Source organism: Mauremys mutica, chromosome 1, assembly GCF_020497125.1.
Source record: "Mauremys mutica isolate MM-2020 ecotype Southern chromosome 1, ASM2049712v1, whole genome shotgun sequence".
In the NCBI taxonomy this organism is placed as follows: domain Eukaryota; kingdom Metazoa; phylum Chordata; order Testudines; family Geoemydidae; genus Mauremys; species Mauremys mutica.
In genome coordinates this window covers 162,723,970-162,739,432 of record NC_059072.1, presented here as the reverse complement: position 1 = coordinate 162,739,432, position 15,463 = coordinate 162,723,970, and the positions used below count along the sequence as shown (strand labels likewise).

At 45.0% G+C, this 15,463-nt stretch overlaps 1 protein-coding gene across 1 annotated transcript in view; it reads right to left on the bottom strand.

Moving 5' to 3' along the window:
• The window catches only part of LOC123361640 (kinetochore protein NDC80 homolog), a 30,689-nt gene that overhangs the window by 3,524 nt on the left and 11,702 nt on the right, over nt 1–15,463 (bottom strand). Inside the window, 8 exon segments of the mRNA XM_045001682.1 lie at nt 1,382–1,512; nt 1,987–2,079; nt 4,358–4,447; nt 6,343–6,495; nt 8,110–8,315; nt 14,020–14,079; nt 14,082–14,157; nt 15,007–15,113. Coding sequence (XP_044857617.1) covers nt 1,382–1,512; nt 1,987–2,079; nt 4,358–4,447; nt 6,343–6,495; nt 8,110–8,315; nt 14,020–14,079; nt 14,082–14,157; nt 15,007–15,113 — 916 coding nt within the window.

Below are 15,463 nucleotides of genomic sequence, written 5' to 3'. Positions count from 1 at the left end.
TTTTATAAAAAATAATTTAAATAAAATAAAAATCCAGTTTCAAATAAAATCTAATCCTGAAACTAAGACTAGATAAAATTGAGTACCTATACACAGTTTATATGTTCTCTAGCAAGCATCTAGCCAATTCAGCATTATCAGACATTACAATAACCTTACATCTAATCTCTCCCAATACATTTTTAATCAGTTCAAATATATCAAAAACTCTATAAAGGCAGTGAGCCAGCCATGTACACAGGAGTCTTTTTATGTGTTATATAGTCTAAGATGATAAATCTTAGTTACACAACAATATTATGCGTGCTTTGTAGTGTTAAAATATTACCATTCTGCAGCTATATGTACAGGGCTAGATTTTGAACGTGCATGGTTTATGTAGCATGGCACAAGATAAAGCAGGGGACTGGGACTCAGATTTGAATTCTATTCCTGGCTTTGCCACTGGCCTGCTGGGTGACTTTGGCCAAGCATTTTCCCTTCCAGTTTACCCATCTGTAAAATGGAGGTAATACAGACTTCCTTTGTAAAGCACTTTGAGATCTACTGATGAAAGGCTATAAAAGAGCTAGAAGGTAGAATATTAGGACTTTTATATGTTCAACAAGTGGGTCAAGTCTTGAGGGTTTTTCTGTAGAACTTGAAAACTCAAAACCTCTTGATAAATGGGACATGGGATAGGGGTCATTGGAATATGTAATAACTAACATTCACATGGCTGGATATTAGAGAATGTACGAACTGTAAAAGATACTGAAACCTTTAACTACAGTATTTCCTTTCTTACAGTCCAGTTACTATTGAAAGTTAACTTCTGAATTTCACAGTATATGGAAATGTGTCCAAACACATACAGGTGTTTCAGACTCACTATGGCAGATTCACAGTAGCAAGGCTGGTTAGAGATGGACTTTTTCCCTCAAATCAATTTGGTCAGTCAAAAAAACAAAACAAAACAAAACGAAAAAAACAGGGTTAATTTTCAAAAAGTGAACAGCTTTTGGTTTCTTGACAGAGTCCATTTTTCCACTGAAAGTAGTAGGCACTTTTCTTATGTTTGTCTTTACTTGAATACTCAGTTTTCCATTGAAAAGGACAGAAAATTTTAACCAGGCCTTGCTATGCAGGCATTAATTAATACTCCATACTGCAAGGTTCTGGAAGGAGAGTGTGTTAGTGATATGGGAACCATAGTATATGTGCAAGACTAAGGGCTAGTTATGTACTCAGTCAAGGAAATGTTATACAAACTACAGAAATTCACCATCAACCCTCCAGGGTATGGTTTTCTCTCTACATTTCAATGCAGTAGACTTCTCAGGAAAAATCTGTACACCCCTACCCCCCACCCCCCAAAAAAATCTGGATGTGTTGCACTTACTTCTTCTGAATTTCATGTAGCTCATTCATAGCTTCCTTGAGGCCCTCATGGACTCCAGCCTCAATTAGGTTTTTATGCATCTCTAGAGCTTGCAGTTCAGCTGCACTTTTTTCCTCCTCTTCTTCAGCCACCTAAGGAAGGATAAACAAATTCTGCTCAGCAACATGTTCCTCAGACTAAGTTTACCTACCAATTATTAAAGTCCTAGAACTTGCTAGGAGAGTGGCCCTCCTGCCAGCAGAGGAATACAGGCAAACTCAAAGAATTCCCCCTATGAAAGGATCAAGCCAAGGCCTCAAAGGACAAATTTAAACTAGTAACAAAAATTTCTCCCCTCCCCCCGATTATCAATATAACCAAAAAGCAACTGTTTAAAGAGGTAACAAGTAGCAGTGCAACTCACAAGCATGCTGGAAGTTAGGTAGAGAGACAGCAGTTTCTACTCATGAGATGCACCTAAAACAGCACCAGCTGACTGTCCAAAGCCATATAATGATTCATCAGGCTAAATTCAGCGTGACATAGGGTGTAAGTCACCACAGAATTTAGTCCTACTCATTCAAAGATCTCTCATTTATTTTCATTTTAGAAAAGTAAATGCCTACCTTGAGCTTCTGCTGGTGATGGTCATCCAGCTTTTGGGCTTCTTCTTTCAGCAGTTTTATGTTGCTTTTCTTCTCTGCCATCCTCACATTCAACTTAAAGAGAAAAAAAACCCATACACACCGCATGTACAGCTGCCTGGAAACACCTTGCAAAACCTCAGAGTTCTATAGAAATTCAAAACAATAGACTAGCTATATGGGGCTGAAACAAAGGCCAAGGACCTTTACTCAAGTGCTAGAGATAAATGCTCAGCCTGAACTCACAACATAGATATTAAGATAAGGGAAATACTGGAGAACTATTTAATGTCATGTTAATTTTCCTACATCAAAAAGCCAGATGAATTTATGTTCCCTCAGGAACAGAGAAAGGTGCTAGTGCGGTTGCAGAGTCCATAGGAAATTTTCACTGGAAAAAATAAACATGCTCAAATTTTGTACAAACCATTTTCAGTGACACTGCTATAATTCTACAGTAGCCTGCACTTATCCCGCAATAGGAAGATAACCCTTTTCAATGGACATCTAAAAAAGGCAGAAAGTGAATGGACTTCTAATTAAAAAAAACTAATGAACAATATAAACATGTATTTTATAAAATAAGTGTTTTTGTCTCAAAGGGTGATGCAATGAATTTCCCTGTGCACTAACTATTCTATCGCACACCTTCAGTAAACTGCTTCTCCTGGTTTCCTACACTAGAGCAGGGGTCTCAAAGTCCCGGCCCATAGGCCATCTGCAGCCCGAGAACCTCCCCACTGTGGCCTGTGGAGGAGAGACGCATGCAGCCACGCTGTTGGCAATGTCTGCTGCAGGTGCCGCCTCCGCAGCTCCTATTGTCTGGGGAAGAGGGAGAGCGATACCATCACTAGTTGCCGGGCAGAATCAGCCATGGAGGCAGCATCATTTGCTTAACTTTTTTCCACAATGAATATAACCCATGTCAAAATACTGAACACAACTATCTGATGCACACCTTGCTGCAATCCTGAAGTTTTCAACTGCTCAGTCACTGAGGCCAAACATCAACAAACTGAAAGAACTGAAGTGTTGCCAGGTGTCTGGCAAACACTAAAAACTCTCTGGCAGGTGAAGAATTGTATAAAGTTGTAGGACCGTTTTTATTATTTGAGAAATTCAAAATAAAATATAAACGTTTTCTTTTCTGAACACCATCTTCAGTGACATTATTGGCCCGCTGGGAGGATTGGAGGACTGACACTGGCTCTAAGGTAAATTGAGTCTGAGATCCCTGCACTAGAGGGATAAAGTTCATTATGAACACTCACTCACTCTCCTGGGTTAATTTCAGCAATGTTTGCTTCTTTAGAGACTATCTGGACACCAATGTACATTAAGTATCAGTGTCCGGGTCCCCGCTATCTAGCCCAAGCAGTATTGTCTGCTGGAACACTTCAGTGGCTAACAGTATCTTTTATGCTGCTGCCACCTTCTCCATGGACCCAACATAGGGACCAGCCAGTGTCTCAGCATTTAGCAGATTCCCATTTTTGTTGGATGGATTGTGGAATGATTACAGTACTGAATTCCATGTCCTAAATGTGCTTTGTTGCAGAGGGTCAGGGTAGAGGTATAATATTTCAGATTCAAGACCTGGTACAGTTTTCAATTCATTTGCATGAATTAAGCAATGAAGACTGCAGAGCTGAGGTGGTGAACTGCTGGTGCTGACTACAAATGACTGTTTGTGTTACTAACAATACAATATCTACCTTAGCACACATAGCACCTACAACTCAAGTTAATTCACTGGCTGCTTTTTTAGGAATAACCTGTATTTCCTTCTCAGGTCTGGAGCTCTGCTGAAACAAATCAGGGAGCAGCAGACTCACTGCAAACAAAGAATATATTTTGACTGTAAATTTCTCTCTATATTCATGGTTTAAACCTATCACTTAAATTGGTTGTTTCACCATCTTACAACACAGGTCACCTTGTATAGCCTAAGCCTGATATTTCTGCTTGCTGAATTCGTTTACTCGTACATGTTCTTTAATAGGAGAAAATCCACATTTGCTTGACCAAGCTGAGATCTGTAACACTGACAGGGAACCTGGTAGCTGGGCTTGCAATCCATACCCTCTGCTAGATAGCTAAGTGGGGAGTTTGCTTTCCTCCAGAGATATTTACGTGCTTTCACTACACCAAACCATACACGTTTGGATGATAATATTTTGTGGCAGGTGTATGCTGATTTCAGAGAAGTTACAGTATATGAACAGTAGGTTTCGCTAACCAGAAATGCCAAGAATAATACACAGCCCACTGACTCACTGCCTGAAAACCACCATTCTGAAAATATTTACTACCTAAACCCCATAAGCAAAGATGTATAAAGCTTTGAGCTCACCTTTTCTAAGGAATCCTCTAAAATGATTTTCTTGTTACTAGCTTTCCTTATTGCCTCTTCAGTCTCATCTATTATATGCATGAGCGGAACCTGTAATGCACATTGGAAAAAAAAAAAAAGGATACACACAGGCACAGATAAGAGAGCCATGTGGTACAGTTCTGAAATTTACAAGGAATCGCTGACTGAATTCTGCCCATTAATGGGTATTCAAAAATCTCTCAGCATCTTTAAAACAGAGTTGTTGTTTTTTTAAATCAGCCTGCCAAAGAAATGTTTCCTCCCCACATCCCAAAACATGTATTCTCCCTACCCCCACAAAAAAAGTTACTCCTGCCAGGTAAGACTCAGCCCTACATCAGTGGCAAGTCACTGTTCTAACATCACTGAAACTTTAAAACTAGTGCAGCACTCAACACCCACAGACAGTTCAGAGATGCATCTGTATAATGGACAGATTTTGCTGAGTGGTAAGTATTTTCCACCATGTTTCAAAGAGGAAGCACAGCTAGGTAGGGGAGAAGGAACAGAAGCAGTGCAGTTGGTTGGAAGTGGTTGCAGGAAAGGGGGAACAATACATGCTGCAGCAGACAAAGAAAAGAACAAGTGAGATGAAGATGGCTTTAGAATTCTCGGAGGGATTGCAGATTTTACCCAATCCTACACTCTTTTACTCCTGGGGGAATTCTGCTCTACTCTGCATGTGCAGAATGTTTTTCCCCACTGCAGAAAATACATTCTGCCTGAGAAGTGCTGCAGTTCTGCCTTTTGCCCAATTCTGGTGCCACAAAATTTTTTTCCTGACGGGGGGAAAAAATTCTGCATGCGTGCAGTGGTGCAGAATTCCCCCAAGACTAGAAATTCATCACTGAACCCTGCCTGCAGCACCAGGTTAGGACAGAAAGAGTGGGGCACATAGGGCTATTGGGGGGTGGGGTGTCACACTGGGGTTCAGAATGGCTAGTTGGGGGACAGACTGGGGCACAGACTCAGGGAAGCTAGTAAGGTGACAGCATTGAGCCAGGGGCTGAATGGGAGTGGGGGTGCAAGGCTGGATGGGGAGGGAGGCTGAGACACATGGGGGTGCAGGGACAGCGGCAGCTGTGCCTGACTGAATGGGAGAAGTTTGGGGTCAGCCAGGGTCTGCATGGGGGAAGCTCCCCAATTCCCTAACAATCCCTCCCCCCTCCCAAAATTCATTTGAATTACATTACAGAAATGCATTACTCAAAGTTCTGTATTAATATGCCTAGTGAGGAATCTATTTGTCAAAAATAAAATTACCAGAATTTTTTTGGGGGGGAGGGGAAAGGGGGTGTCTATATTGTTAGAAACATACTTGCTGATGGGTATTTTGAAATAAATTTAACTGAAACTGGCATGATTATATTGTGTTATTTTGACAAAAAATATGAGGGATTTTAAAATATGTGCAGAATTTTTAATTTTTTGGTGCAGACTTCCCCCACCCGAGGAATTTTTGTTTGTAACACAACTATGTCTGTCCCTCCCCCTTTGATTCAAGAGATCTGGCTTGTTGATGTGCCCCCACCCAATTCTGTAGCAATGAGAGATTGGTGAAAATTTTTCTTTGCATACATGTTCAACTAAAAACAAATCAACCTGAAAAGAAAACGTTTTGGAAATATCAATTAGAGTAGACATTCAAATATTGAGTTCAACCTGAACAAAGTATTTTTAGTTTTTTGTTTTGAGAAAAAAACAAAACACAAAGTTCAGCTTCAGTTCAAGACACCCAATTTTTTCCCAGATTTTTCTGTTTGGACACAAAATGGGAAATAAAAATTGATTATTTGCTCAGCTCTATTAGCAACATCCCACACAGGCTAGACTGTACTGCAGCTATAGTAGGGATGTTCAAGGATGATCTTCCTTGTGTTTTTCCGAACATTTTACCACAAACACATACACTGTTCGCAGGACTCAAATGTTCCAAACAAAAGCAGTTGTTAAAGCACACCTACGTTGATCTGCTTTCTGTATTTGGTGAGAGAATGGGGTCCATCCTCCGGGTTAAACTTAATCTCAAAATCGTGGCCTCTGGAATTTTCCAAACCTGCTGGAATTAGCTTCAGCTTCCGAGCCAGTTTGTGATAATCATGCAGCTGTGCTTCAATCTGAGAAATATGTGGAGTTAGAGGGACGGTAGGAGAGAAAGACACTGAATAGAAAAGGCCAAAACATGGATCACTATTGTTGTCGCCTCTAAGAGGGTGTCACTGCCAGGTGGCTTCAGAGATGCATAGACATTTTGAGACCTCAGAAAAAAATCTTTAAAATATTAGTCAGCACTGGAACCTTTTGAGTGAGATGAACATTTCTTCTATTTACAGAGCAGCTTTTCAGCCATCAATCTCAAGGCACTTTACAAAGGAAGATCAGCATCATTCTCCCAGTTTCAAAGATGGGAAAACCAGGGCACAGAAAGGTGATGTGATTTGAAGCTTAATGGCCTGTACAGATAGACTTGAGTGGTTTTTAGCTGTCCATTCCTTTCTGAGCAGCTGTATTCTCCTCTCTTGGATAAATGCCTGCTCCACCTATCCCTTGAATATTCAAGGAAGATTAGCTAGTCTGCATCCTTGGAAGCTGCCTGTAAGGAGGACAGATGGTATTGTGGCAAAAGCATGGGAATGGGAGTGCAGAGTTCTGGGCTCTGTTCTCTGCTCTGCCACAGATTTCCCTGTGAACACAGGCAAGACACACTTCATGCCCCCGTGTCTCAAATTGCCTATCTGAGAAATTGGATTCGTGTAAAGAAATTTAAGCTTGTTGGCTGGAAGGAGTCTTACAAGTGATAAATTAAGAATACAGTCTAGTGACCTAGCCCTACAAATGCAAAGACTGTCAGAGGGAGTTATATGGCCCCCATCACCACAGTAGCTGAGCCTCACACTCAACTACTGTGCATTTATTCTCACAACACCCTGGGAACTGAAGCCATGTCTCCTGACTCAAGCTGGCACCCTAACCATAACTGGGCCATCCTTCCTCTCTTGCCTGTGGTGTTAGTCACTGACACAGCTTGGGAAACTTTATGAAGTACAAAGGCCTGCTTCTAAATGGGGCATCTCACTGTGGCAATGGTCATGCGAAAGAGGAGAAGACTGTTGAGTCTGTACGGTCCATGGGACAAGGCATCAGACTGGGACTCAGTCACTAAGCCAGCTGATGTAAATCAGCATAGCTGTATTGAAGTCAAAGAAGTTACACTAGTTTATGCCAGCTGAGGATCTGGCCCCTTGGTTCAACTCCTAGTTCTGCACTAAATTACTGTGTCTTGATCAGGTAATGGAATTCCTGCGTGCCTCAGTTTTGCCATCTGTAAAATGGGGATGATGTTCAAGCTCTTCAGACTATTTCAAGCTCCTGAGCTGTCTTTGCAACTACATCTGAATGCAATACACATGCTTATTGTGGCCTCTTGGGGCCTGGATACTCAATGATTCAAATGGGCTTTGAATTAGGCCTTGGCTGCTGATGCACAAACCAGTACATGAACAAATTCCGGGCCTACTGGAAGCAAGAGCAAAAATTTGTGCTTGTTAATTGTAAATCATTTTTAAGCTGTTAGAGTCATTAATCTTGGCCTGGTTTAGTGTCATTAGAAAAATAATTCACAGCAACCTCTTAAATTCCCAACTTTTTCTCTCTTGTATTTTGACACTTAATATCAAAGCTGCAGAGTCACCAGATTGAAACCATTGGCGGGAACTGGGACAGGCACTCACTGACTCTTTGCCTCTTGCATATTTTAGCTCCTCAGCCCACAGCTGCTGCCGCTCTGTCTCTAGCTCCTTGGTAAGCTTGTTGATAGTTTGTTGAAGCTCATCTTTCTCGTGGTTTATTCTCTCGATGTCTACAGCTGTGTACAGCTGATTATCAACAGTGTGCTGCAGCCGGGCATTCTCCTGCTTCATCAATTCAACTTCCAATTCTGTAATCAACAACAAAAAGAGGAGGTACAGATCTCTGGACATTTACTAAGGGTATGTCTACACAACAAGACTATTTCGAATCAACTTAATTCGAATTTGTGGAATCGACCTTATGAAGTCGAAGTTGTGTATCCACACTAAATACACTAGTTCGACTGTGTGAGTCCACAGTAACGGGGCCAGCGTCGACTTTGGAAGCGGTGCACTGTGGGAAGCTATCCCACAGTTCCCGCACTCCCCGCTGCCCATTGGAATTCTGGGATTTCCCCCCAATGCATGCTGGAGGGAAAAATGTGTCGAGGGTGGTTTTGGGTAACTGTCATCATTGAACCATCAATCACGCCCTCCCTCCCTCCGTCCCTGAAAGCGCCTGCGGGCAATCTGTTCGTGCACTTTTCTGCTCAGTGACAGCGCGGGCGCCACAGCACTTTGAGCACGGATCCCGCTGCAGTTATGGCCGTTGTCAACTCCTCGCACCTTATCGTCCACCTCTTCCACAGTCAGCTGCTGAGAAATAGGGCTACTTTTCAATGGTGCTGCGAGCACTGGTGGACCATGGGGGACGTTTTACCAACATCAACTTCGGGTGGCCAGGCAAAGTTCATGACGTGCGTGTTTTCAGGAACTGTGGTCTGTTTAGACGCCTGCAGGAAGGTAGTTTCTTCCCGGACCACAAAATAAGTCTTGGGGATGTGCAGATGCCTATAGTGATCGTCGGGGACCCAGCCTACCCGCTAATGCCCTGGCTCGTGAAGCTCTGTGCAGGCGCCTTGCACAGCGACAAGAAACTCTTCAAGTACCAGCGAGCAGTGAGCAGCATGACCTGTGACTGTTCAGTTTCTTTACAGAGAAGCTGAACCTGCCCGTTTCTTTACCAAGTGACTGTTGACTATCATCTGCAGTTACATACCCCGCCCACCCCGCTTCCCCAACTTCCAACACACGTTTAAAAATAAAATACATGTTCCACTGTAACTTTACAAAGGTTTCTTTATTGATGACTTTGCGTTACAGGGTTGAAACTGGGACACGGACTGTGCTGGGTAGAGTGTGCAGTGATGTAAAGACCGCCTGTAAACTCGAGGAATGACAGGCTCCTGCTCCCAGAGCGGTCTGCAGTGCCAGACTGGATGTTTCAACGGAGCCTGCCATCCCTCCTTTTTGGGACTCTGTGTGCGGGGGCTATGTGGCCTTTTGGCGGGGGAGGACAGATACAGATTCCTCTGCTGCGTGGCTCTGTGGTCCAGGACAGGGACCGTTGCATGAGATCTGTAACCCTCCTCCCCCGCTACAAAGTCACGTACCCCCCAACCCACACAGAACCTGCAAACCACCTCCCATACCGACCAGGGTGCGTACTGACTGCAGTGTGTGTGTGACCTGCTGCTGATCCTGCCCCTGTGTCTGTACCCTCGTAAAGGTGATTGTCCTGTCAAATTACCAACCCCCTTCCCCCCTTTCAAACACAGTCTCCTCTAAAAGAACATGACAGAAACAGTAATTAACAGAAAAGTATTTTTTATTATCAACTAGACAGTTAGGGGATGAAACTGGGATGGGGGCTTGGGTGAGGCGGGAAGGAAAGGACTTCTCAAAATTTAGGGTATGAGAGCTTTTCGGTACTTGAGCACTCTGCTGGGGTGCAGTGACAGTTTACACGGCCTCTGGCGCCCCTCCTTCTGGTTATTTTGGGTGAAGGGGGTATGGGACTTTGTGGCGGGGGAGGGCGGTTGCAGATACACTGCAGGGGGGCTCTGTCATCCTGCCTGAGGTCCTGCAGAACATGCACAAGGCGCAGGAGCATGTCCGTTTGCTCCCTCATTAGTCCAAGCAGCGTTTGAGTCGCCTGCTTGTCTTCCTCACGCCACCTCTCCTCTCGTTCGCTGTGTGAGCGCTGGTACAGAGAGAGGGTCTCCCTCCACTGGCTCTGCTGGTCCGCCTCGTCTCGGGAGCACCCCATAAGTTCAGCGAACATCTCGTCCCGTGTCTTTTTCTTTCGCCGCCTAATCTTTGCCAGCCTCTGTGAGGGGGATGCTGTGGCGGGTCTGGAGACAATCGAAGCTGTGTGATGGGAAAAAGGGAGTGAATTCCTTGCAAAGATAAATTTTTGCGAACAATGAACACAGTCTAGTCTGTCTCTGTGAATTCTGGGTTGAGATCCCAGTGCCTGATGGGGCAAAAACCATTTTCGCGGGTGGTTCTGGGTAAATGTCGTCAGTCATCCCTTCCTCCGGGAAAGCTACAGCAGACAATCATTTCAAGCCCGTTTTCCCTGGATTGCCCTGGCAGACACCACAGCGTGGAAACCATGGAGCCTGTTTTGCCTTTTGTGCCTGTCACCGTATGTGTACTAGATGCCGCTGACAGAGGCGGTCCAGCAGCGCTACACAGCAGCATGCTTTTGCTTTTGCATGACAGCAGAGATGGTTACCAGCCATACTGTACCATCTACCATACCATAAATTGGTAATAAGATGGGCATGGTTACCAGTCCTTTTGCACTGCACCATTTGCTGCTGTCATAAGTGCCCCTGGCTGCTCTTAGCCAGGGGCGCAAAAACCAAAATTGGGAATGACTCCCTGAGTCAATCCCTCCTTTTTGGTATCTAAAAATAGAATCAGTCCTGCCTAGAATATGGGCAAGTGTACTAGAGAACCACTGTATCAGAGAACCAGAGAGCACAGCTGCTCTGTGTCAGATCCTGCATAGATTATGAGCTGTATGCTATTCACAGGGGGTGCTCCTGCAACAACAACACCTGTTCATTCCATTCTTCCCCAGCCTTCCTGGGCTACCATAGCATTGTCCCCCCACTTGTGTGATGAAGTAATAAAGAATGCAGGAATAAGACACAGTGACTTGTTAGTGAGAAATGAGTGGAAGGCAGCCTCCAGTTGCTATGATAGTCCAGATAGGACATTAAGGAGTGTGGAGGAGAGGAGCCCAGCATCCTGCTGCTAGTCCAGGGGCAATTGAATCTTTTCTTTACACATGAAGGGTGGGGGCTGATGAAGCTCAGCCCCCTGTTGCTATGATGATGATGGTTATCAGCCATACTGTACCATCTACCAGGAAAAATTAGGGCCAGGCGCCCTTGATCGACCTAACAGATGCTAGTCAGCATGGTTACCAGTCCTTTTGCACTGCCCCACGTGCCAATAGGCTGATGATGACGATGGATATCAGTCTTATTGTACCATCAGCCATCCATAGCGTGGGGGGAGCAAGGATGTTGGTGTTGAGTGCTGCACCTTCGCGTCTATCTGCAGCATTCAGTAAAGATAGGGTGACATGTAAAAGAGTCAAGAGAGGATTGTTTTCCCTTTCACTTCTGGGGGTGGGTGGGGGGCTGCGTAAATTGCCGAGTTATGCCCTGACCCACCGCGGACACTGTTTTTGACCCTAGAAGCATTTGGAGCTCAGCCAAGAATGCAAATCCTTTTCGGAGACAGCAGGAACTGTGGGATACCTTGCGTCCTCAGTCCCCGCTCCCTCCATGAGCGTCCATTTGATTCTTTGGGTTTCCGTTACGCTCGTCACGCAGCAGCGTGCTGAGTCTCTGCTATGCCGTCTGTCCGGAGATTTTTTAAAAATACTTTGGACCAGGCGAAACATTACAGTAATTCCCCTAATTAGATGCAGGAGTCTCCGAGCGAGATCACCCTGAGGACGGTCACTGAAGGAGATAGAGAGCACATGCTGCGTGAAAGCCAGCACAAACCAGGGCCCTATGCAGCCGTGCTCGGGGAGGCAATGCTCCCTGAGTACCTCATAAAAGCCTCGCGCGGAAAAGTGTGCTACCACGGAGCACCCAATAAGGCAGCTCTCCCCAGGAACCTCCTGCGGAGGCTTTTCGATTACCTCCAGGAGAGCTTCGTGGAGATCTCCCAGGAGGATTTCTGTTCTATCCCCATATATAGAGAGACCTCCTTTTCACATACTTCAGATTCCTGTTATATTAAGAATAAAAGTTTACATGGTTAAAGCACTTACCGACTGCTCCTTCCCCTGATTCAGGATCCGGGTTAATGGCTGGGGACGGTTGGTAGGGGATCTCCGTGACGGTGATGAAGAGATCCTGGCTGTCGGGGAAACCAGCGTTGTAAGCGCTCTCGCCTGCGTCGTCCTCCACAAACCCTTCCTCATCTTCCCCGTCCGCGAACATCGCCGAGGAACTGGCCGTCGACACTGTCCCATCGTCAGAGTCCATGGTCACTGGTGGGGCAGTGGTGGCAGGCTCCGTAGCGTCCGTTTGCCGCTTTGATTTTTTGGTAGCCTTGTCTGGGGTCCTTGATTTTCACGCGGCGCTGCGTTGCATCCCGGCTGTATCCTCTGTCTCTCATGGCTTTGGAGACCTTCTCGTAGGTCTTTGCATTCCGTTTTTTGGAGCGCAGCTCCGAAAGCACAGACTCCTCGCCCCACACATCGATCAGATCCAAGAGTTCCCGGTCAGTCTATGCTGGGTCCCTCTTTCTATTCAGAGATTACATGAACTCCTCTGCTGGAGAGCTCTGCATCGCTGCCGGTGCTGCTGTGTTCGCCCCGATGTCCAACCACGAAATGAGATTCTAACTGTCCAGACAGGAAAAGGAATTCAAATTTTCCCGGGACTTTTCCTGTGTGGCTGGTCAGAGCATCCAAGCTCAGACTGCTGTCCAGAGCGTCAACAGAGTAGTGCAGTGTGGGATAGCTCCCGGAGCTAGTAAGTTCGATTTGCATCCACACCTAGCCTAATTCGACATAGCCATGTCGAATTTAGCGCTACTCCCCTCGTCGGGGTGGAGTACCGAATTCGAACTAAAGAGCCCTCTAGGTCGAATTAAATGGCTTCCTGGTGTGGACGGGTGCGCAGTTAATTCGAATTAACGCTGCTAAATTCGAATTAAAGTCCTAGTGTAGACCAGGCCTAAGGGTCACAGTGTCGCCACCCCTGCTTTTCCAGTATAAACATCTCATTCATCAGTCAGATGTACTTCTAGCAGTAATACAGATGTGTTCTACTTCCATGAACGGCACTCTCCATCTTTAAAGTGCTCTACAAACTTAAGCCTCACAGCACTTTTGTGAGGTAGGTTAAAGTGGGATCTCCTCAGGCTCTACATGCACATTTCAGGGGGCTATGTCCCTTCTCCCCCAGTGCTGCCGCTTTGTTCTAGGTCAGGGAGAGCAACTCAGATGTACTGTTTTTTAAAATGGAAGGATTTCAACTTAGGCAGGTTGTGATTTCACTATTCAGGGCTGAGGGATTTTCCTTTAATTTGAGGCAAGAAAGTTTTGGTGCGAGATCAGTCTCTGCTTCCTTCCCTCACTGAACTATGGGAAAAGGAGACCAACTGTAAGGAAGCTGGTCCAAGAGGGCAGAGTCTACCCCCAAACCTCATCATCTCCCACACTCGACAGCCGGACAACTTACATGTTTCTGCCTCAAAAGACAATTCTTCTCCCCTAGAAATCAAGGCGGTGGCTTTTAAAGTTGCATCCAGCACTTTCTGGTCCAGGAAGCACTTATCCCTGTATGTACTGCCCCACTCTTTTCCCAGAAAGTACAACAATATTACTAGCCAAGTAAAATCTGCTCTAGTACAAATCCATCCATGGAGCAAGTGTATGTCTGTTTCAGAACCTTCAATCTGCAGTACTAGCCAACAAAAGAAGTGATGATACATCATCATCAACTATCTCTGATGCAGCTTCCTTCTCACCTGATTCCTCACACGCCTCAGTGAGGCTATGTAGTTTCTGATCCAGGACAGCTGAATGAGATTAGTCATGTAAGCCTGATATTTTTCAACATCAGCTTGCAGCGAAGCTTTCAGCTTCCTCAGCGTTTCTAGACGATCCTTTGAGGAGAAAGAAGAGTGTTAATAACTGGCATATAGAAGAATTGGTCCTACTTTACAGTGGTTACTGGAAACAACAGTAGCACAATGACATATTTTCACCTGCACCCTTTCTTGAATCAGCTGTTAACAAGGCAGATAATTTTCCTCACAATCCTAAATGGTGGTGAACTCTGCAACTCTGTCAATCCCTGTACAATCCCTACCCCGAAAGCCTCTTCCCTCCTTTATCTTATTTGGGTCAAATTTTCAGTCTCAGACTACAAGATATCGTTATTTCCAGCCTGATAAATTAGCTCTTGGGAGTTTAGAATTTTAAACTCTATCATTAGAACACCAGCTAAATTGAAACATTAAGAAATTAAAAGCTACAGGAGGAAATAAGATCAGAGGTGAGGCTGTCATGCATCACAGGAGTCAAATAATGCATTGAGTCTCATGTACCAGATGCACTGCAGTAATAAGTCACAGCTCTGTAAGGACAGAGAGAAGCCTCAACTCAGATTTTTCTTGCATTAATTTCATATCTGGCTTTTTTTTTTTTTTTTTTTAAACTACAGCAGGATTCTACTATGAGAGTGAGACATTGACTTGACTCTTCCACCAGCTGGGGCCAGGAGTTGAGAGCGTCCCAGGTGATACCTAGAGCTCTGGAGACAGTTTCCTTTGTAGCACCTCAGCCCCCTTCCTATCCCTCAGGAAGCAGAATTTCAGGTGCCCCTGATTCTGCTGCCCCCACCACTTGCTCAGTATGTACATGTTACTGGTGAGATTACAATACCTGGAACCCCAATAAGGGAAGACTCAGCTTTGATATAGTTGAAAGAAGTAAAAAGATGGTTTACTAACCGGCTCGCTTTCCCTCTCTCTCTCTAGCCTTGCAATCTCTTCATTCAACCTTTTGTTCTCTGCTTCTAAGGTCTTCACTTTGGAATGGTCTACTTTAAATATTTTGTCTGCAAGAAACCACACTGGGTTTGAATAACCCTAGAGCCTCGATAGTCATACCAGACAACAGTGCCACAATACTGTAGTGCAGCGGTTCTCAAGCTTCATTGCACCACCACCCGCTTCTGACAAAAAAAAAAAAAAAGTTACTACATGACCCCAGGTGGGAGGAGGCCGGAGCCCAATCTCCCCCCTGCCTGAGGCTGCGGGGAGAAGAGGGGCCAGATCCCTGCTACCTCAGACTCAAGTCCTCGGGCTTCGGCTTCAGCTCTGGGCCCCAGTGAATCTAACGCTGGTCCTGGCAATCCCACTAAAATGGGGTCATGACCCACTTTGGGGTCACAACCCAGTTTGAGCA